The 19,791-nt window shown below is 54.4% G+C and overlaps 8 protein-coding genes across 8 annotated transcripts; 4 read left to right on the top strand and 4 right to left on the bottom strand.

The window, feature by feature from the left end:
* Window positions 1–1,003: 1,003 nt before the first annotated feature.
* CPAR01_06656 (MSP domain-containing protein) lies at window positions 1,004–2,199 on the bottom strand (the record flags this gene model as incomplete). Its single annotated transcript, XM_060490928.1, has 7 exons — window positions 1,004–1,402; window positions 1,456–1,596; window positions 1,664–1,779; window positions 1,832–1,890; window positions 1,945–1,967; window positions 2,030–2,100; window positions 2,160–2,199. 7 exons carry the CDS (start codon window positions 2,197–2,199, stop codon window positions 1,004–1,006), a joined length of 849 nt encoding a protein of 282 aa, XP_060349802.1.
* A 1,335-nt stretch (window positions 2,200–3,534) lies between these two features.
* CPAR01_06655 (UBA/TS-N domain-containing protein) lies at window positions 3,535–4,687 on the top strand (the record flags this gene model as incomplete). The annotated part of the gene is made up of 3 exons (XM_060490927.1): window positions 3,535–3,619; window positions 3,706–3,928; window positions 4,039–4,687. 3 exons carry the CDS (start codon window positions 3,535–3,537, stop codon window positions 4,685–4,687), a joined length of 957 nt encoding a protein of 318 aa, XP_060349801.1.
* A 1,007-nt stretch (window positions 4,688–5,694) lies between these two features.
* On the bottom strand, window positions 5,695–6,268 carry CPAR01_06654 (uncharacterized protein; the record flags this gene model as incomplete). The annotated part of the gene is made up of 4 exons (XM_060490926.1): window positions 5,695–5,741; window positions 5,809–5,944; window positions 6,017–6,094; window positions 6,200–6,268. The coding sequence occupies 4 exons, from the start codon at window positions 6,266–6,268 to the stop codon at window positions 5,695–5,697; spliced, it is 330 nt and encodes a 109-aa protein (XP_060349800.1).
* Window positions 6,269–7,049: 781 nt separating this feature from the next.
* CPAR01_06653 (uncharacterized protein) lies at window positions 7,050–8,626 on the top strand (the record flags this gene model as incomplete). The annotated part of the gene is made up of 6 exons (XM_060490925.1): window positions 7,050–7,263; window positions 7,317–7,702; window positions 7,755–7,921; window positions 7,970–8,183; window positions 8,237–8,422; window positions 8,474–8,626. 6 exons carry the CDS (start codon window positions 7,050–7,052, stop codon window positions 8,624–8,626), a joined length of 1,320 nt encoding a protein of 439 aa, XP_060349799.1.
* A 1,972-nt stretch (window positions 8,627–10,598) lies between these two features.
* CPAR01_06652 (uncharacterized protein) lies at window positions 10,599–11,150 on the top strand (the record flags this gene model as incomplete). The annotated part of the gene is made up of 1 exon (XM_060490924.1): window positions 10,599–11,150. The coding sequence occupies one exon, from the start codon at window positions 10,599–10,601 to the stop codon at window positions 11,148–11,150; it is 552 nt and encodes a 183-aa protein (XP_060349798.1).
* A 410-nt stretch (window positions 11,151–11,560) lies between these two features.
* Window positions 11,561–13,288, bottom strand: CPAR01_06651 (AMP-binding enzyme; the record flags this gene model as incomplete). The annotated part of the gene is made up of 4 exons (XM_060490923.1): window positions 11,561–11,665; window positions 11,722–12,590; window positions 12,649–12,685; window positions 12,746–13,288. 4 exons carry the CDS (start codon window positions 13,286–13,288, stop codon window positions 11,561–11,563), a joined length of 1,554 nt encoding a protein of 517 aa, XP_060349797.1.
* Window positions 13,289–14,257: 969 nt separating this feature from the next.
* On the top strand, window positions 14,258–16,141 carry CPAR01_06650 (G-patch domain-containing protein; the record flags this gene model as incomplete). Its single annotated transcript, XM_060490922.1, has 5 exons — window positions 14,258–14,438; window positions 14,509–14,997; window positions 15,065–15,768; window positions 15,893–15,976; window positions 16,046–16,141. 5 exons carry the CDS (start codon window positions 14,258–14,260, stop codon window positions 16,139–16,141), a joined length of 1,554 nt encoding a protein of 517 aa, XP_060349796.1.
* Window positions 16,142–16,849: 708 nt separating this feature from the next.
* On the bottom strand, window positions 16,850–18,158 carry CPAR01_06649 (uncharacterized protein; the record flags this gene model as incomplete). The annotated part of the gene is made up of 3 exons (XM_060490921.1): window positions 16,850–17,132; window positions 17,184–18,039; window positions 18,104–18,158. 3 exons carry the CDS (start codon window positions 18,156–18,158, stop codon window positions 16,850–16,852), a joined length of 1,194 nt encoding a protein of 397 aa, XP_060349795.1.
* Between the last annotated feature and the right edge of the window lie 1,633 nt (window positions 18,159–19,791).

Here is a 19,791-nt window from a genome sequence, read left to right as displayed (position 1 = left end):
GAAATACAAATGAGAAAATGCCATTCTATCTGTGTCTCTTTCAACGAAAAACAAAGTGCCGAACTTGCTTTACTACAAGTCATGACCGAAAGGGTTCCAGGAAAGATCGCATTTCAACCACATGAGCCATGTTTTATCTCGCTTAGGTGGCTCCTATTCAAAGATCGCCCTCCAACTGGGCACATGAACACAGTTCCTTGGATTGGACGACGTGAGACGACTCAAAAATGCATAAACGCGAGGCAAAGATAGCTTAAGAGGTCAACACTATCTGGACGGGAGAATGTGGCTCCAAGTATATATACTCCTTCCCATTCCAATTCCCCCAATAGTCCACAAGGTCGTTGTCCGCCTGATATAAACGACAAGAACGAAAAGAAAAAGGCCAACATCAGATATGTATCCCCTGACCAAAGTGACGGTGACCAACGCATGGAAATGCTCAATGCACTACTCCCTACTCCCCATCTCTCCGCCACGGACCCAATTCCCAAATATCATAAAGGCTGTCTTTCCTCGAGGAGATTGACCGATGTGGGTGGTGCTCGACCAAACATCATGGCAAAGCTACGAGAAGTCTCGTACTGTACAGCCTCCTGTGTTAGTCAGTTGTGTGGTGTGAGATACACTGCTCAGGTTGTTGAAAGCGGCTCTATTCATAACATCGAGTCGACAAAGTCACAGAACACCAAAAAGATGAACATCGTCATGAGATCAGTCTCTGAAATCAACTACTTCGCGTCCGGGACGCCACGCCGTTACGACAAAAAGAATCCTTATGGTTACATGTGATTTGACTCCGTTCCATGTCTGTCGATGGTCCTCCTCTCCATCCACCTCACCGCATCGCCAAACTTCCGCTCATCGTGCCATTGTGTTTTGGCAAGTAACTACAGGGGCGTCAACGACTATGCTGCCTCAACCCGGTGCTACTTAGCGCTTCATAAGTCCTCCAGTAGAAAGGTCGTGTAAGGGGGAATTGTCAGGGAAAACCAAAAATGGTTTAGAAGAAGAAGTAAGCAAGGAGGAAACTGAACAAGCACAGAATGGCAACAATTTGTACCGAGACACCTTCAGCTCCCTGCCTCACCGCCGCGGCAGCCTCTTGGGCAGTAGGGAGCTTCTCAGTCTCGGTCTTGACGCGTTGCCGGAGGCCGCTGGTGTCCTGCAGGCTTGCAATCTTGGCCTCGGCCTGGGAAAGTTTTTGCTTCAACTCTTCGTAGGTGACCTGGGCGGTATTGGCGACAACGTGACTCGCAGCGCTGACTGTAGACTGTGCCTTCTCGGAAACAGTATCCTCCTTCACATCGGAGGTCGATGGTCGAGCTGCAGGCGCAGGGCTGCCGGAGTCGGCATCCGGCTGGGGAGACGAGTAGACGTTGGAGACATCGGGGGTATAGTCCTGCGGTTTGTTAGCATTTCGTTTCAGAGTCGACGAGCTGTCAGAGAACATACGCCGTTGACCACGGACTGGCGATTGGGTGTGGATGCGACAGCAGAAGCGCTGCCACCATTAAGGGACACCGAGTCTTCGGCGGCGAGCCAGTTGACGCGGATCTTGCGCTCGATGAGTGAAGACTTGTCAGTCTGGTCGAGCTGTGTTATCAGGCGTTGCGTTAGCTTGTGCGCCAGACCTTCGGAATCAATGTGGGGGTTTTCGTACAATGTTTGCAATGCTCGCAAACTCCTTGTCAGCAGTGATGGAGACGGATTGGACCAGGAACTTGTCGCGGCACTTGGTGTCGAGAGCCGGCTCTGCCTTCATGGCCTGGAGAAGGACTGAATACTGTGAGTGACATGTGACCACCTGGCGTTTGCGCAGAGCACCAACCTGTAACCTCGACATCTTGTCCAGGTTCAACACGACCCGAGTTGGGGCGAACGCAGTACCTGGAGATATCGTCAGTCGCTTACGAAGGCTGCACGGCATGCAAGGGATCGTACTGCTTCGGGGCGGTGGTTTTGACCTGGTCGCATAATCTGTGAGCAAAGGGTGACGTGACAGCCGAGGGATTGGGTGGCCGCATACCTTGAAGGCGATGGGGGACTGGTTCGGGTTCTTGATCCGCAGAATCCGAGCGACTTCGACAGTGAAGGGACCTGGGAAGAAGAGAATTGTCAGCACGACGCAAGATGGGATGCGCGCAAGAAGGACCTACGCTTGAAGCTCAACTCGGTGGGCTCGATTTCGACCGACATGGTGGGTTTGGGGCGGGTGCGAAACTAGTGGGTGATGATGTAGAGTAGATTAGGAGAGTCCGGCGCAATCGAAACAGGCCTCGGCCTGGGCTAACGGGAGGAAGAGAATTTGCGAGATAAATGTGAGGGGGCGAGACGATGTCGAAGGAGTGTTGCGCGCGGGGCGATATTAGAAAAGTCGATGGGTTGTAAGGTAAGGTCAAGGTTTCTTGAAAGAGTACGAACGTAAGGAGGGAACCTGTGGTAAGGTAGGTAAGGTATGGTGAGGTAAGAAAGGCAAGCAGGGTAATTGACCACGGTTCGGGACGGGTACGAAGTACGGGCAGAAAAGCAGGTGTTTCGCACGCAAGAGCCCACGACGTAATACACACCACCGTAAGGCAAGGTACCTAAGCAGCGTGGCAGCTAAGGTACCTAACCAACGACAAACTGGGCTGGACTCGATTGGGATAGGGAGGATGCGCACACAAAGTCCGGCTTCTGGGCAAACCAATTCCTCTCCCAGACTCCCACTCTCACTCTCAGTCTCGGGCAGTCCAGGCCAGGTTTCATTAAGGTACACTCTAGACTCTCTAGCCCCCCAGTGGCCCCCTTACAAGTTTAGCGGACGGTCAATCGGAGTCGCGCTCTGGGGCCTCGGGCCTCCACTCGCAGCTTCCCTTGGGAACTTGGGGCAGGGGTGGTTAATCCGGGCCCGGGGGTTTGATTGATCATGTTCATCCACTAAAAGTGGAAGGGACCCCTTCATGTGGCGCTTCTAATTATACCAGGTACTATGACGGTACTTGGCTCTGTCGACGAACCTATGCAGTACCTGTATTGTCTTCAGTCTTTGGAGGAAGAAACTTATTGCTGCCTTGACAGCTCTGGACAAAGTAGACCTGGTTCTAAACTCAAGATATAATCCAACGAAGAGATAGGGACAGAGAGGAACATCAATTAGATACGGAGTACTTACGTTACCTGACAAAGCATGAGGAATAAAGAGCTCCAGAGTCCGTGTTGTCGGTCCCTCCCGCGCTCCAGCCACTGCCAGGTCGCCCCTCTATCCACAGCTCTCATCGGAGAAGGCACCTGCAGATGACGTCTCGGGAAACAACCACTCAACAGTGCCTGCCGTGCCAGCTTTGTTCATACAGCAACGGGAATATCTCGAATCTTATTCACAACTCACCTCATCTCCGATAGGTAAGCCGAGGAGGATACAAATTGCGATTCACACATCGCTTTCACATACTCTTTATTAAAGACTTTTTGTCCTCATTCAAGCAGACAGATTCCCTCACCACCCGAGAAAAACAACCCCGCCATCCACCACCACCACTATCCACCAAAATGACACAGTCAGATCTCGACCAGCTGCTCGACATGGGCTTTGAGAAGGCCCGGGCCGAGCTTGCCGTGAAGAAGACTGGAAACCGTGAGTGCCTGACCTATACTATCCGACAAAGATTCATCAAGCATTGTGACAAGAAAGTGTGAGATGGTGTTGCTGACTGATCACAGTGAACGGAGCTCTCGAGTGGCTCGAGACCAACCAAGACAAGCCCCTCGAAGAGCTTGCTACCGCTACTGAAGCTAAGAAGGACGATGATGACGATGATGCCGCTGAAGTCCAAGCCAACATCGAGGCTCTTGAGAACGGCGGTACGGCAAAGTCTCTCGTCTGCAACGAATGCGGCAAGCGCTTCAGATCTCAGGATACTGCCTCATACCACGCAACAAAGACGTAAGTTGCCATGATCCAATCACCACCACCATTGAATTCTATTCGCTACACTCAAGTCTCCATCGTTACAGGACAGACTGGGCATGCTGAGTACTTACACCGAATACCAGGGATCACACCGACTTCTCAGAGTCGACTGAGGAGATTGCTCCACTGACAGAGGACCAGAAGAAGGAGAAACTCGTCCAGCTCCGAGAGCAGCTCAAGGAGAAGAAGGCGAAGCAGGCCCTCCTCGACAAGGAAGACGCCAAGCGTAATGAGAAGATTCGCATGAAGGCCACAAAGGAGACCCAGGAGGCCAAAGAAGAGCTGGCGCGCAAGGAGCAGATCAAGGAGGCCGCCAAGAAGCGCCAGGAGAAGCAGGACGACATCGAGGCGAAGCGCCGCATCAAGGCAAAGATCGAGGCCGACAAGGAGGAGCGTCGCCGCAAGGCCGAGGAGGCCAAGGCCGCGAGAGAGGGAAGAGCCCCCGAATCTGCCCCGGCCGCCGCCGCCGCCGCATCTGCTGGCCCGAAGACGGTCGCCAATCACAACGAGGCTCGCTTGCGCTTACAGACCGCCGGCGGCAACGTCGTCAAGACCCTGCCGGCTGAGACCACGTTGTTCGAGGTGGCGGAGATGCTCCGGTCCGAGACCGGAACGACAGTCACGAGCTTCTCGACCACGTTCCCTCGCAAGACGTTCGAGGGCCACATGGATCTTAGCAAGACCTTGAAGGAGGCAGGGCTCACTCCCAGCGCCGTTCTCATCGTCAAATAAGCGTTCTAGGATGAGCAGATTCGGGAGTTTTAGTCTCCCAGGTTTCTTAAAGGACCCAGAGCCCAGGAAATCGAGGATCCGGAAGATTGCATTAGATGATGGCGTTGCGGATGTCAGGGGGTTAGTCAAAAAACACTCATTGAGTGTGAAAAGAATTGAGAAACAGTCAACGATATCTTCCTACAGTTTTTCCGCTCTCCTCCTTTTCTGATGTGACTGCAATTAATACACGTCCAGCCGAAGCTGGAAGGAGCGTGAGCTTGAACTTAGCAAGGTCAGCAGTGGAATCGTGGACTACATAAGGGTGAGATAGCGTATGTCGGAGTATCATGGACGGTGGGGCTGACCCGACTGTTTACCGAAATTCAATGATACGCGAAAACTGGGTGGGCAATGACGAAGACACAGTATCGAGACTGTAGCCGTCAATTGATAAGGTCTGAATTACATAGCCTTACCCACGACACGAGCACCAGTAACCATGGGACTCATCGACTTGACAGACATGATAACCCTGGCAAGGCTCAACATGTAGGGTGTAGTCTGCCTCACTCTCACCCATCAACATATCCCGATTGGGGCATGCCGATGACGTGGGGAATGGTGACATATATGTGCCGACTACCCCGTATAGGTGTTGGTTTTCGGCTAAGTAGGAATCACAGTCACCACTTTCGAGAAGTCGGGAAGTCGAGAAGCCAAGGTAGAGTCATAAGCCATTCCAACTCGAACTAAGCTGGTGTATCATGTCGACGTCCACGGCTCACTCCATTCACCGCGCGGGTCCCGATATTTTCAAAGCATGCCAAATTCCACTTTCATTTTTTGAGGATGTCCAGTGAACTCCGCGTAGAGAGCGTCTTCACATTATCGTATGAGAGCTACTCTGTCCAGGCAGCAGGATATCGTGCCTCCACCCAATCCTTTATGATCGCGCGAATCGTAGAACCCCCGGATCCATGCAGTTGAAGTTACAAAGGGAAGGAAATCGTCGCAGGAAAAATCGCTTAGTCGAAGAGACCGAAGCCCATGTCCTCGTCGGACTCCTCCTTCTCTGTAGCGGGTGTCAGTATTTGTTTTGTGCACAACGTCGTGTCCATAGTTGTGGGATTTCAACGTACCCTCCTCCTTGGGTGCCTCCTCGGCGGCAGCCTCGGTAGCACCGCCAGCGGCAGCGCCGCCGGCAGCGGGGGCAGCAGCGCCACCACCGGAGCCAACGTTGGAGAGCAGGTCCTTGACGTCCTTGCCCTCAAGAGCCTATGTGAAATCTCAAATCAGCCTTCGTTGTCCTTCCTCGAATCGGTGGAGGATATTGTCGTCGCGTCGTACCTTGGCGAACAGGGAGGTCCAGATGGGCTCGACGTCCTCGATCTTGGCAGCCTTGATCAGGGTCTGGAGCTTGTCGGCCTAAAATTCCAACACTGTTAGTCTCGTTCCTTGTCGTGATATTTTGGTATTATTTGATGTGATTTATTTATTTTCGTGGCGGGGTGACTCGAGGGGCGGACGCACAGTGATCTCGACACCATCATCGGCGAGGATGAGGGCCGCGTAGGAAGAGGCGAGCTCGGCGGTGGACATTGTGACTGATTTGGGCGTTTGCGACTGGAGGTTGTCTTCGCGGATGGTGAGTGTGATTTGCAAAGGAGCAGTCAATATGGTATCGCGAGGTCATCCACCGAGTCAAAATTTGGCAGGGCTTTCAAGACCTAATGAACATTCGGCGGTTTCGGTTAAAGCCCGCCTGCAGTGGGTCTATCTTCAAGATATGTGATTGGACATAGGTGCGAGCCAATAGGATCCCGGATCGACGACCTGGGCATGCCTGCCCCGCTGCCGTCGGTGACACTTGGGTCATGCCCCACATCGATACCTCGATTTGACTTTCCAAGCAGGTCAGTCACCCCCACCTTCTCTATCAGAAGCGTCGCTGGTTGAGGTGCACCTTTCCATTGGTTTCCGGCCAAGCCAACGAGCGCATCATCCGCATTTTACTTACATACGCAATCCCATCTGCGCAGCTTCTACGGATGCCACGGCAGCCCATTCTTTGTCACAGGCTTCTTACCAATACAACTCTGTTCACCAGCACACAACAACCCCAGTGCAACGGGGAATTATATACCTTACACTACCGACGATCGGACTTTAGCTTCCCGGTCCCGACCTGTGATTCACCTTTGGCCCCGCTATCGTGCTTCGTTGAATGTTGGATCATTGGCAGACCTGCAACGGTATCGACTTCCAGCGCAAGAGGTGCATCCCTTGGCCGTCCATGATCTCGAACACTCGGCAGTCGCCCATATTCCAGCTCTACAACCCTCCCAGCAACCAACGCCCGTCTTGAGTTACGTCACGCGAGATGGATACCCCTACATGCCCCCCGCCGCGGGACGACCGCGAAAAGGAGATTCTCGATAAGCTGGTTACGATCCGCGACAGACTTCTGCTCCTGAAGCAGGATCGTACCACTTATATTCGAAGCCAGGACGTTCTCCCGCTCTACGAAGAGACGATCGAGCAGGTTCGCCTGCTCAATGAAGCCCGGACGTCTGACCGAAGGGAGGAGAATAGAGGTAACGCGCTATCGTCCCGACTGTGCGGGGTCAACGGCTAACCCGCGCTGCAGTGGACAGAGTCTTAGAGAGCTGCTTCCAACTACTTTCGCTCTTTTTCATGACCATCGGACGAAACAACGAAGCTCCAGCTGCCTATGCCCTGACCTCGACCGTCCGAAGATTGTTGGACCACCTCACCGAAGTCGACTTGTATTCCATCAAGGACTTGGAGAGCATCTCACACACCCTGACAAAGCTCGAGCAGAATGTCAAGACTACCGAGACCGAGTACCCTCCATATCTCATCACCCTGCTTTCGAACCGACTGGAGCTCTGTGACAAGTCTCTGGCAAACCTTCGGAAGCGATTGGAGCGATTCGAGGACCCCCTGCCAAAGACATATGAGAAGCTGATCTCTATCCTGAGATCCATGTCTCTAGCAAACACCCGAACAAAGGTATGGCCAGCGTCAAGAGGAATGTGACGCGACAAAGCTGACAGTGATATAGTTCTCGCCATCAGAGGTCCAGAAGCTGCAAGCTCAATTGCGGGAGATCGAGGAGAAGAGACAGGAGGGCAAGCTGCTGACTGCGGACGGAAAGACACCCGGCGGATTTGATGAGGTGACCGCTTTGCTGGAGAAATGCCTCTTGTGGTCTGATTTCGTTCTTCAGAGGTACGGGATACGCCATCGCCCATGATAACGTCTCTAACCTTTGCTCAGGAAAGGAGTAATTCCCGACTCTTTCAAGCCAACATACGACATCTTATTCCGCATTCGCAACGAGCTGGAGAAACTCTCGATCACGCAAGCATGGTCCCTTCGAGAGGCGGATCTCTTTGACTTCCAGAGACAGTTGGACAAGATCGACGAGAGCCGAATCGACGGCAACTGGGTGGATGACGAAGGCAAGCCTGCAGAGCTCTACGTTCAGCGTGTAAGTCGGACGAACCTATGTTTTTGACTGAGCTCTACTGACACCGACGACAGACGATGCTCTATCTCATCAGAAGAAGCTACGCCTACATCTACTCGTTGATGATTTCGTCAGAGCCCGTTTCCGAAGCCTTGCTGCCGATCTACAACCAGCTCCAAACACTCAAGCGATGTCTCATCGAGGTCAAGAACAGCGGCGGTGTGCAGTCCGTGAGAGAGCTGTACCCTTACAGCATGAAGGTATGATGTGCTTCATCAATAAGTCGAACCAGACTAACAATTCACTTGCAGCTGCACTCGATCGACAACATGCGTCAAGATGGCAAATTCATGATCAACGACGATATCCCGGAAGGGCAGGGCAGTGTAACGGAGCTTCTTGCTGAATGCTTCGAGCTCAACTATGAGCTCAGAGTCGCTGCTGAAGAGCAAGCCGAGGCTTGATGACGATGAGGAAGAGACCTGTTTTGTTTGGCGTAAACGGACTAGCGATTTGTATCATGTCGGTCTTTGTGGGGTTTCTCTTCTGGCCAGTGAAACTGTGATGGACGCAGTTTAATGGGAAATGGTTAAACGGGGCGAGGCAAACTCAAGTGTACTCAATTATGGACCAATGACATGATTTCTTTTCACATTTGGGAACCTGAGCTCGGAGCTCCCTTTCTGCCAGAGATCGGATGGCACCTCAGATGGCTACAGAGTGATGGTCAGACGCTGCTCCCGACTCACGGGGGCCTGAAGTACATCACACCTGGTAGCACGCCAATTAGCCATGCAATATCGTGGAGTGGCCATGTTCAGGCCTAGAAGCTACACCGGGAGACTATCGAGACTGTAAATCCCTGTTCCCAAATATGCATGCCTTTTGAGAATGGCCAGGCTTCCTTCCCTTCTCTTGAAGGGCTATAGACAGGATGGCACTGTCCTTGATATTGGCGTGAGGTCGGTGCTTTACAGAGAGCCCGCAGTGGATGTTGGTTTTCCATACTCACGTACCAGACTCCTGAGTTTCGTTTAAGACAGTTGACTTTGGAAGCTCAATATGGCTTAGGGACCTTACCATCGTCTCGTTCGACAATGGCGATGTCACAAGAGGGAACACGAGTTGGTGTTCGGGAGGTAGCCTAACCTAGCAGCTGCTGGTCGAGAATATCTAGGTCGGGCGCAATTTAAAAGGCAAGTACCTGACTGACACGGCCCCCACCAAATATCTGGGACTGGTACGGAGTGAGTAGGTGAAAAGGTGGTGAAACCTCGACCGTGTTGTTGAGTCACCCAATTCCCCCAAACCCCCAGTGCCATCGGGGCATCGGCTCCAGCTTTCCCACCCCAAGGGATCTTTATCACCTACCCCCGAAAATGGCGAAATTCCCGTCCTCCCCTCGGCCCAGCTCCCGAGCTCCTCTTCCCCCTTCCGAATGCCAATTGAGAAGGAATTTAAAATGCTCCAGAAGCCAAGGCCTCCTCCTCCTCAACAGCGCTGGGGGAGAAATCCCGCCCGCAGCGGGGCAGACAGCTGGCTACAGTCGGTTCACGCCGGGTTCGCGCCCTTCGCGCATTCGAGCTCAACCCCGAAGCTGGGGGGGGGGGGGCGTCCAAGGTCCCGGTTTGTTGGTCTGGGTCAAGAAAGCTAGGTAAGGTGCTATGTCATCACAGGGCAGCTTCTCAGCCTCTCTGCCCCCGGGCGGCGCGAGCACCTCAATGGGGACCTGCGCCGGTCATCGGACCAGCCGAGACTTTCATTTTTTCCTTCCAAGATCCCATCCCGACCACCCCGCTGCCGTCTTGTGATGCACTTGCCGCTCCACCGAGGCAATTGAATCGATCCATATCAGGCCAGTGCCGAGCATGATTGCTGAGCTCTACATACCGGCGCAGCGACAGATGGGTACCTTATTTCGTACCTTACCTTGACTCAATGGGCAGTACGGGCTTGCACAGCTCCGAGGTGAAGAGCGAAACGGCGAGACGGGGCGGAGTTGGAGCTGGAGGTGGGTGAAGCGGGCGGGCGGTCTCCACCGAGTTCCCGTATCTTTGTTAGTGACACTTGGGATCAGTCATATAATCACTCATCCACATATCGCGTGAGATGGGATTTCCGTCTTTGATATAAAAGAGGATTGGGAGGGTACTGAAAGAACCTGAATGTGCTTCCTATGATCTGTTACTACTTAACTTTACACAACTTACGACCAAATAAGCTTGACATTCCCATCCCTTGCATCACACCTCTGCAAGCCATTGACATCTCACCGATAGAGGTCTCACAACTACATACATACCTCACCTTACACATCACCCTACCTATACCAGCAACCCCCAAACTCTCATCGATAAAGCTACACATCTAACCTTCCATCTCACCACACATCAACACAACCTCACACAACCACCCAAAAGGCAAATGACAGTCAGGATGTCATCCACAGAAGACACCTCGGCGCACAAGCGCAACGCCTCGGCAACAAGCGCAGTCCAAACCACACCACCACCCGCAAAACGCCTTCCTCCTCCCACGGCATCCTCCTCAGTCGCTTCCTTGCCCCCATCTCGCCGCGAATTCCCCCATACAATCGCCCTCGTCCTCTACAGCGACGGCGGCGCCGACGGCGACATCACAGCCGCCACGACCGTCATGGGCGCTTTCGCCGCGCTGGCGGACGCCAATGCCGAGGTGAGGAGGATATCGAGGGAGTACGCGCTCCACGGGGGAGACGGTCTGCCGGAGCCCGCAGCGGACAACGCCGGGAAGGACGTGAATCCCGTGCGGTGGAATGGGCCTGAGGGGAACTCGTGCTGGGTTGAGCTTCATGCCGTGACGCCAAAGAGCATTGTGCCGAAGAGCGCGTCTGCGTCGCCGCAGCAGAAGCAGGGAGGCGATCAGCAGCAGAAGAAGCTTTACGACTCTGATGAGGGGGAGGATCCTGATCTTGATGATGAGTTGGATGAGGGCGGTCACTACGACTGAAGAAAGATGTTTCTTTCCGTTTTCTCTTTTCACGCTCGAGTTGTTTGGGACTGGAGGGCTCCTTGGGTTTTACGCCTAGGAAGGGTTGAAGTTCATGGCTGGCGAGACGAAGGCCCCATGAGTGTGCGGCTCTATCTGATGAGATTCATGAAGAATCGGTCAGTCATTATGGTTATTACGTTACATGTATATGCGGCGGGGCGTTATTATAGATATTGGAAATCCCTCTATTCTATCCTTCTTTCTAGGTATCTAAAATAACACACAATATCTCTCTTCTCTCTCTCTCTACAGTGTCTTTCACGCCAGATGTATGTGAAGTCTACGAGAATACCCCTTTCTACTGTCTTACAATCATCTAGGTCCGCCATGAGCATGGCCGAATCTTTATGGTCTACTAATCGGCTGGTCTACAACTTGGCCTTGGGGGCCTCTTGTTGCTGCATCTTCTCGGCGACGATGCGGCGCTGGATCTTGCCCGTGGCTGTCTTGGGCATCGTCTCGGTGAAATAAATCTGAGATCTTGTTAGTCTGAATTTCCAAACAGTCTCGTAAGAGTTTATCAACTAACCTTCTTAGGAACCTTAAACTTGGCCAGCTTCTCCTGCACCCAGCCCTTCAAATCCTCGCCCTTGAGCTGCTGTCCTGGCTTGAGAACAACGGCAACACCGATATCCTGACCGTACATGTCGTCGGGGATGGCGAAGCTGACGGCCTCGGAGACGGCAGGGTGGCGGGTCAAGACGTTGTCAAGCTCAATGGGGCTAATCTTCTCGCCGCCCTTATTGATGAGCTCCTTGATGCGGCCCGTGATGACAATGTAGCCGTCCTCGTCCTTCTTGCCTTGGTCGCCCGTGCGGAAGAAGCCGCCCTTGGTGTACGACGAGGCGTTGGCGGCGTCGTTGTTGAGGTACCCCTTTGTGACGTTCTCACCACGAATGCAAATCTCGCCCTCCTGGCCCTGAGCGAGCTCGTCACCAGCGTCGTTGAGGATGCGCACGTCGACGCCCTGGCCGAGGCCGACAGTGCCGGGCTTGCGCTTCGCGGGCGGGAGGGGGTTGGAGGTCATCTGATGGGCAGCCTCGGTCATGGCGTAGGCCTCGAGGACGGGCGCCTTGTACGTCTCCTCGAGCTGGTGGAAGACGGTGGGCGACAGAGGGGAGGAGCAGGAGCGGATGAAGCGAATGGCGGGCAGCGGGCTGGGCGTCGGGTTCTTGAGGAGGATCTGGTGGATCGTGGGCACGGCGGTGTACCAGTTGGCCTTGTGGGTGATGAAGTCTCCCCAGAACTCGGTGGCCGAGAATTTGTTCGGGACGACCATGGAGCCGCCGCAGGCTAGGGGTGCGAGAAGGCCGCAGAGAAGGCCATGGACATGGAACAGGGGCATGACCAGCATAGTGCGGTCCTCGCTTGTAAGCTGGTATGTGTTCTGGATGTTCTCTATCACTGGTGTTAGCCTTGCATCTCAGCTCCTCTCTCCTGCGAGACTTGGACTTACTCATTGTTCTGGTCAGGTTGCGGTGTGTAAGAGGGACCTATACAGGATGTTAGCTTTCCCATGTTCCTCAACTCTAAGTAGACCGACTACGACTTACAACTTTGGGTCTGGAGGTGGTGCCGCTGGTGTGCAGAACCAAGGCAACGTCGTCGGCCTCAGCCTGCAACACCTTCTCAGGCCCCTTGCCCTTGAGCTGTCCCAGATCCTTTACATCAAGCGCGACCTCCTTCCTGGCCTCATCCCAGTACGTCTCAGCGATGGCGGCGTTGAACTTCTTGGCGGCCTTGACGGCAGGTGCACCGGCGGCATAGGCACCCTTGGGAACCAACACGATGGCGGACTTGACGTCCTCAATGTAGAACTCAAACTCGTCCTGCTTGTAGGCCGGGTTCAGGGGCGCAGCGATGCCACGCTGCCATGAGGCGGCCAGGAAGGAGACGATGAACTCATAGGAGTTGACGGTCGCGATGGAAACGGGCGAGGCCTTTGTGATGCCAATGGCGGCCAGCTTCTGCTGGAAGGCCGAGGTCTCCCTCACCAGGTCGCCGTACGTGGCTGTGAGAGCATTGGGCTTGGACGGCACAATGACGGCCGTGGAGTTGGCCGGGCCGTTGATGGCGGTTTGGAGAGTCAACGCCATCTTTGCGTACTTGACGTATGAATTTTATCTCTCACTCTATTGGATGACAGGGTGTGATTGTGCCTGACCGGACGGCAGTTGAAGAGTTGCAACCACCAGCGAATTCGGAGAAGCTTTTGGAGTAAGGTGAGGTAAGGTGGTGGACTATCAGATGAACTTGTCTAGACAAGGATAGAACCCAGAGGATTCGTCCGGGGTAGGCAATTAGGATATTCAAGGAGCTTGTGTGAGTGAGCCGTTCAACGGTAACAATCTTAGATAGAGGTAAAATACAAGTCTACGTTGGAAACAAAAGTTGAGGCACAATGGTCGACTGATAGGGAAACCTGACTAGGACGATGATGTGCTCGGGGCCAGCCCAGCCTGGGACAAGCCGGATCACCCCGGTCGGCTTTTTCTTAGCCCGCTGCCACATTTGCCCACTGAAGTTGACTGAACCACTGTAATACCCGCCCTTCCCAGATCAACCGGTGGCTCGTCCCCCACGAAGACCCCCGAAGAAACATGGAACTGCGCTTGCGCGGCGGGCTGGGCGCTGTGCCGGAACGCGCAGGGGTAGGTTTTCAGTGGCCCAGCGGCCATTGAGGTGCTGAAACCCAGGCGGCCAGGCTCCGCTTTACTGACGGACGAACGGCAGCGAACCGGTGGGTTTGGCTGATTCGCCTTAGGTAAGCCCAGGTATTCGTATCCGTTCTTTACGTCAGGCACCTGGCACTTTAAGGTGCAATCTGCACATTGACATTCGAGGTGCGCTCCCCACGAGTGGGTCCATCAGGCAAGCTTCCCAGCAGCTTCAACTTCGCTGTGCGGAACCAGGCTGAACGTATCTCGTCGTCTCTTTTGCGACGCACTCAACCCTCGCTGCTGGTACTCGCCCATCACGCAGAACACCTCTGATAACCTTCCCCACAACCATTGACCACCATATCAATCCTTTAAAATTACCCCTCCGCGGCCAAAATAAGCTCAATGGCCGCGCCGCCGCCTCCGCCTCCGCCCGCGCGAGGAGGCTTGTCGCTCTACGCAAACCTCCTTGACCCAGTCGCCGACCCCTCGGCCACGATCTCGAGCGCTCCCGTCCGCTACAACCAAGACGGCACGGTCGCCGACCCGAAGGATGGGACAGCTGTGAAAAAGCCCATAGACCCATGTACTACCGCCGCTCTCCTCTAGACCATATTCTTTTTCAGGTTCACCAGAAACTTACCTCACTCCAACAGCCCTCCGCTTCCAGCCCATACGCAGACCACAAGCAAAGACAGCGAAACCAAAGCCAAACTTCCCCAAGACGATACCAAGCGCGAACACGTTAGCCGCGGCCACCTCCACAGCAGCTTCTTCCGCGCCAACATCCTCGACGGCAGCCGCCCAACAACCACCGCCGCCAAAGAGCACCCTCGCCGACTGGGCCGTGACAGAGGAAGACGAGTGGCGCTACAGCGCCAACGCAGGCGCCGGTGCCGGAGGCGGAGGCCATCAGCGCGGCGGCCGCAGAAAGAAGAAGAAGAAGGGAAACAACGACCAGCCCGCCGAGACCAACTGGGACGACATCTACGACCCAACGAAGCCCACCAATGTCGAGGAGTATCTGCGCAGCGACGAGCGGATCCACGAGGTGCAGGAGTGGAAGAGGCTGCTCTACCGCCACCGCAGACGCAAGAGTCTGAGCGATGACAGCGACGAAGAGACGGAGCGCCGGCCGGCGATGAGTGAGTCTTCCCCCCGCCTCAATCTTCTTTGCGCAGAGACGGCACGTTACTTAAACGCTCTCCTCAGATCAGTTCGCCCCTCCAGCCGAATACTCCTTCGTCCCCCCGCCTCCAACATCACCACCCCCAGCCGAACCACGAGCCACGGAAGCAGCAATCGGAGACGACGCATATGCCCGCCGTCAAGCTCTCTCCGCGTCCGCACCACCTCCTCCCCCTCCTCCCCCGGCAGTGACCGACGAAGCAACGATATCCCGTGCACCCGTCCGCTATACTCCATCCTCCACCAAGCAACCACCCGCAGACGAAGAAGAGCCCTCAGACCCAGACTCCCCACCACCAACCCTCGGCCTCGGCGCCAGCAGGGCACCACCACCACCACCGGCCGCATCAGAAGAAGCTCAGGCCCCGCGATCCTCCCGCCCAGGCCAAGCCGGCTTCGCCCAACGCCTCATGAGCAAGTACGGCTGGACAAAGGGCTCCGGCCTGGGCGCAGACGAGTCCGGCATCGTCAACCCGCTGCGCGTACAGGTCGAGAAGCGCAAGAAGAAGTCGGACGCCGAGGGCGGCGGGTGGGCTGAGCCGGGCAACCGCGCCAAAGTCATTGGCGGGAAGCGCAAGGACGAGACCGATGGCGGCAGCGGCGGCAAGTTTGGCGGGCCCATGAGCGAGGTCATTGTTCTGCAGCGCATGCTGGATAACATGGAGGACCTGCAGGGCGAGATCGCCAATGGGCTGGGGCAGGAGATTGGCGAGGAATGCGGTGAAAAGGTAAGTGATCCATGCTTCAAGCTCTCCCGGAGCGACAGAAAGGGACCCTGCCTGCTTTGTGTACCCAAAGATGAAGAATATCACTTGCCGTTTTCCCAAATGCTAATCACGTCCTCTCTTATAGTACGGCAGGGTCGAGCGATTATACATCGACGTTGAAAAGAGGCAGGTCTTTATCAGGTTTACCGACCAAGTCTCTGCCCTTCGTGTAAGTCTTTCCCCTCCCGGCCACGTTCCACACACAGCAGGGCGTTTTCTAACATAATCACTAAAACAGGCGGTCAATGAGCTGGATGGACGCGTATTCAACGGCAATGTTATAGTGCCAAAGTTCTTCGATACTGAGAAATTCGATAAAGGTATCTACCAATGACGTAGAATATAGAAAACAATAAATGGCTACCTCATAAAGTTGCAAACACTTGATGAAGATACGAACAATTGGAAGCTCGCTGTCAAAGGGCCCAGAAAACGTCATTCCGCGAACGGCTTTGGCATTACGTCTACTCATATAGTAACTTCACATCAGACATGGCACTTCAGGGCAATAAGACACAGTGAAACGTTGAAAGTAGAAAAAGGTATACACATCATGGATCCTCAATACACACTACAGCCCTCTCTATCTTCGTTGCCTATCGCCTTCTTGTCCGCCATCAATCTCACGCCTTCGCCAGGTATCTGCCGTTGCCACCGCCCGTGTTTAACCACCCGTCATCCAAGCTCTCGACATGCCGCTCGACCGAACCCTTTTCCCAAAATCGTCTAGGCGGGATATGTAGCGCAGCAAGGTCGGAACCGAATGATGCGGTAGAAACGACGCGACGCGTTGGTCTGTAAGTGCTTTTGGTTCGTCACGCAAAAGAGAGTAAAAAGTCGACGAGGGTCCGTGGCATCTCCACCCATCGTCCAGTATTAAGTCTAGAGGTTCTCCTATACGCAGGAGGTTCCCAGTCTAGGGAATGCGTGAGGGTTTTCGCAAGCTGTTGAGACAGAGTTGCTGTAAAGAAATTGCACAAACAGTGAAAGATGTATGGAGAACGCCACCATTATCCGAGCCCGTATTTCCAGTGCCAGTCGTTTACAACAGCTGAGTGAGACCGAAGAGAACAGCAGCGCCAAGGATGGCGGTGTTGACAGCAACGTTGCCAGCGGCGCCATTGTTGTTGTTGGTGGAGCCACCGGCGGAGCCGCCGTTGCTGTCGCCGTCCTTGTTGGCGTTGGTGTTGTTGCTGCGGCACTTGTAGTCACCCTGGATCTGGCGGCCCTTCATCTTGTTGAAGACGTCGCAAGAGGTGTCAATGTTGCCAGTGGACTGAGTGTCGAAGGCACCCTTGACGTCCTCGAGAGCGGGAAGGTCGACCCTGTATTATATGTCAGATTTGTCACAGAACCACAAGAACCGTAAAACTTACTCAGTGAAGTTGCCACGGAGGAGAACAGCACCGCCAATCTGCTTAAGCTTGGGAAGACCGTCAATCTTCTGGAGAAGGGTGTTGTTCTGGATGGTAAGACCACCACCAGTCTTGGCAAGAAGGGGCAGAGACAGGTTGGTGAGCTCGACGTTGTTGATGAAGGAGACATCGCCATCGGTGGTCTGGGTCAAGTTGGGGGCGATGAACTCGGTGAAGGTGTTCTTGTCGAACTTGATGGAGCCGTTGACGACCTCGAGGGAGTTCATCTGGACCTTGGCGGCATCGGCAATGATGATCTCACCAGCCCAGATAAGGTTGGGGAGGGTGATGCCCAGGTCGGGGCCGTTGGAGTTGATCTCGATGGTCTTGGTGGCGTTGGCCAGCTGGTTGCTGTAAGAAACAAGCTGGTTGTTGTTGTTGATGCGGAGGGAGTCGACAGAGGCGACGTTCAGGCCGTCCAAGCTCTTCAGGAAGGTGTCGCTGATGAGAATGTCGTTAACCTTGGTGACACCGGCGGTACCGAACACTAGGGAGCCGAGGGCGGGCAGAGTGACCCAGTTGATAGAGCCGACGGTGGCGAGCGAGGTGAAGCGCAGGTCAGAAAGGAGGGTCAGACCCTGCATCTGGAAGGTGCCCTCAACGGAGGCGAGGGTGGAGGAGGTAAGGCCAACAAGCTGAGTGACGTTGGTAACGATCAGGTCGCCCTTGATGGTCTTGGGGCCGTTGATATCGATGTTGCCGGTGATGCTCTCGGAGATCTTTACGGAACCGGTGAAGGTGGTGCAGGGAAGGGCGGTAGCCATGGCGGCATCGGTGACGGTAACGGTGGCCGATGAGCAGATGTTGCTGCTCTGGGCTGGACAAAGCGAATTGTGGTTAGAAAACGTCCATCCCGAAAGAGGGCTTCGAACAGAACATACCAGAGGCAACACCAGCACCGACGGCCGCGAGGGCGGTGATGAGCTTGGAGTACATTGTGATTGATTTGGAGGCTGTGGATTTCGGGGTCAGTTTATCTGTTAAGAATCGATGGCTCGCGATGGTCGTTTGAACGGAAAGATAATGGAGGCGTTGATGAATTGGAGTCTACTCCAGGTCGGTATTTCTGAAGCGGTGTTCCAAAAAGCTCGACGTTGGTTGTAGAGGGAGAGGAGGGAAGGGAGTGAAGGAAGTTGACGTCCGCGGGTCGAAAGAATTGGTTGGATATGGGGCCCCGGTGTTTCTTGTGTGTTTCTGAAGGAACCGGCGAGCGACTCCTTTTTTTCCCCCAGATGTCGACGATGGGCAAGGCAAGCGACGGTGGAGAAGAGGTGTAGTAGGGCAGAAGGAGAGGCTGGTGGGACGAGATGGAATTGGGCAATGTGTTTTTGGGGCAGGAGGAAGTGAAGAGGAGGCGAGAAGGCATTCCACGACGCGGCAAGCAATGGATGGCGATTTCCTGCCGAGCATTGGCAGCCGCTCTCCGCTCTTCCTTCTCGCCCGTGGCCTCCTTCCTCGTGTTGGGTCTTGTTTTCCGGATCGTTCCACGACAGTTACGTACCTTGAATCCACGTGTGATTCCTCTTCTCTTTCTTGATGATGTAGAATAGGGAAGCTTTTGTTGAAGGCAGGAGATATAAGCCTTTTGTTGCGTACAGAGGAGTGAACGAGAGACGGGAATTGAATGTCAAAACGAACAGAAATGAAGCTGTCACGGAAAGGGAAGAGGAAGAAAATGATCTGGGGGAAGGGAGGGATGGAGGAGGACTGGACTTTGAGTGGTGCCGCTGGTTGGCGTGGACTGGCGCTATGAAGGGTAATAGAGGTATCCGTATCCGTAGTCAGGTAGAGAGGCAGACCCAGGATCCCGGAGGGTGTGGCTGGAGGGGAAACACTCTTTTTTGGAGAAGGGGGTGTGTAGAAAAAGTATCCCGCCGTTCTTCCATACAACTTTGTGTATGAATAGGTACAGCAACAGAGAGGGAGGCAAGGAATGGCCCGAAAGAAGGGGGGTCAAGGCAATTATCACGCTGCTATTCGTGGTGCACGCTGCGGGTACAAAGTAACCAAGACAGGGGCCAGGGCCGGCGAGGGTGTGGTCAAGACTGGAACTGGGACCAAGAACTGACGGACCGGCGCCTCCAGCAGTCCAAGGTATCCGTAGTCTGTAGTGTACGCAGTAGACTGTAGCCCAGCTCCATTAGGGAGCGAGTGAAAGAGAGAGAGAGAGAGAGAGGGAGAATTGAGACTGAAGATGGTGGTGGTACTCTGTAGTTGAGCACTCATGCAGCACCAGCATCGGCATCGTCACCATGGAAGGTTCGGTGCGGTAATACATGTAGACCGGTGTCTGGAGAAGCTACCAAGTATTTAGTCTGCCGTGTTAGTCTCTCGGGTTTGGTCAACGAAGACGCTCTACCTCAAACTAGAGTCAAGTCCTGTAGGTATCTCAGCTGGTACGGCGCCGAGCTACTCAAGTCAGTTGGGAACTTGAGACTCATTAATGTGCTACGGCGTAGACGGAATCCCCGTGAGCTGCCGCTGCTGTGGATATGGTGTCGCGACTTGCAGGTCTTTTGCGTTTGACGCTGGCAGGTTGCAGACAGACACACTGGCATTGGCAGAGTCT

This window comes from Colletotrichum paranaense (genome assembly GCF_030867605.1).
Source record: "Colletotrichum paranaense strain IMI 384185 chromosome Unknown Scaffold_5.1, whole genome shotgun sequence".
Lineage (NCBI taxonomy): Eukaryota > Fungi > Ascomycota > Sordariomycetes > Glomerellales > Glomerellaceae > Colletotrichum > Colletotrichum paranaense.
This window is presented reverse-complemented; position numbering and strand designations above follow the sequence as displayed.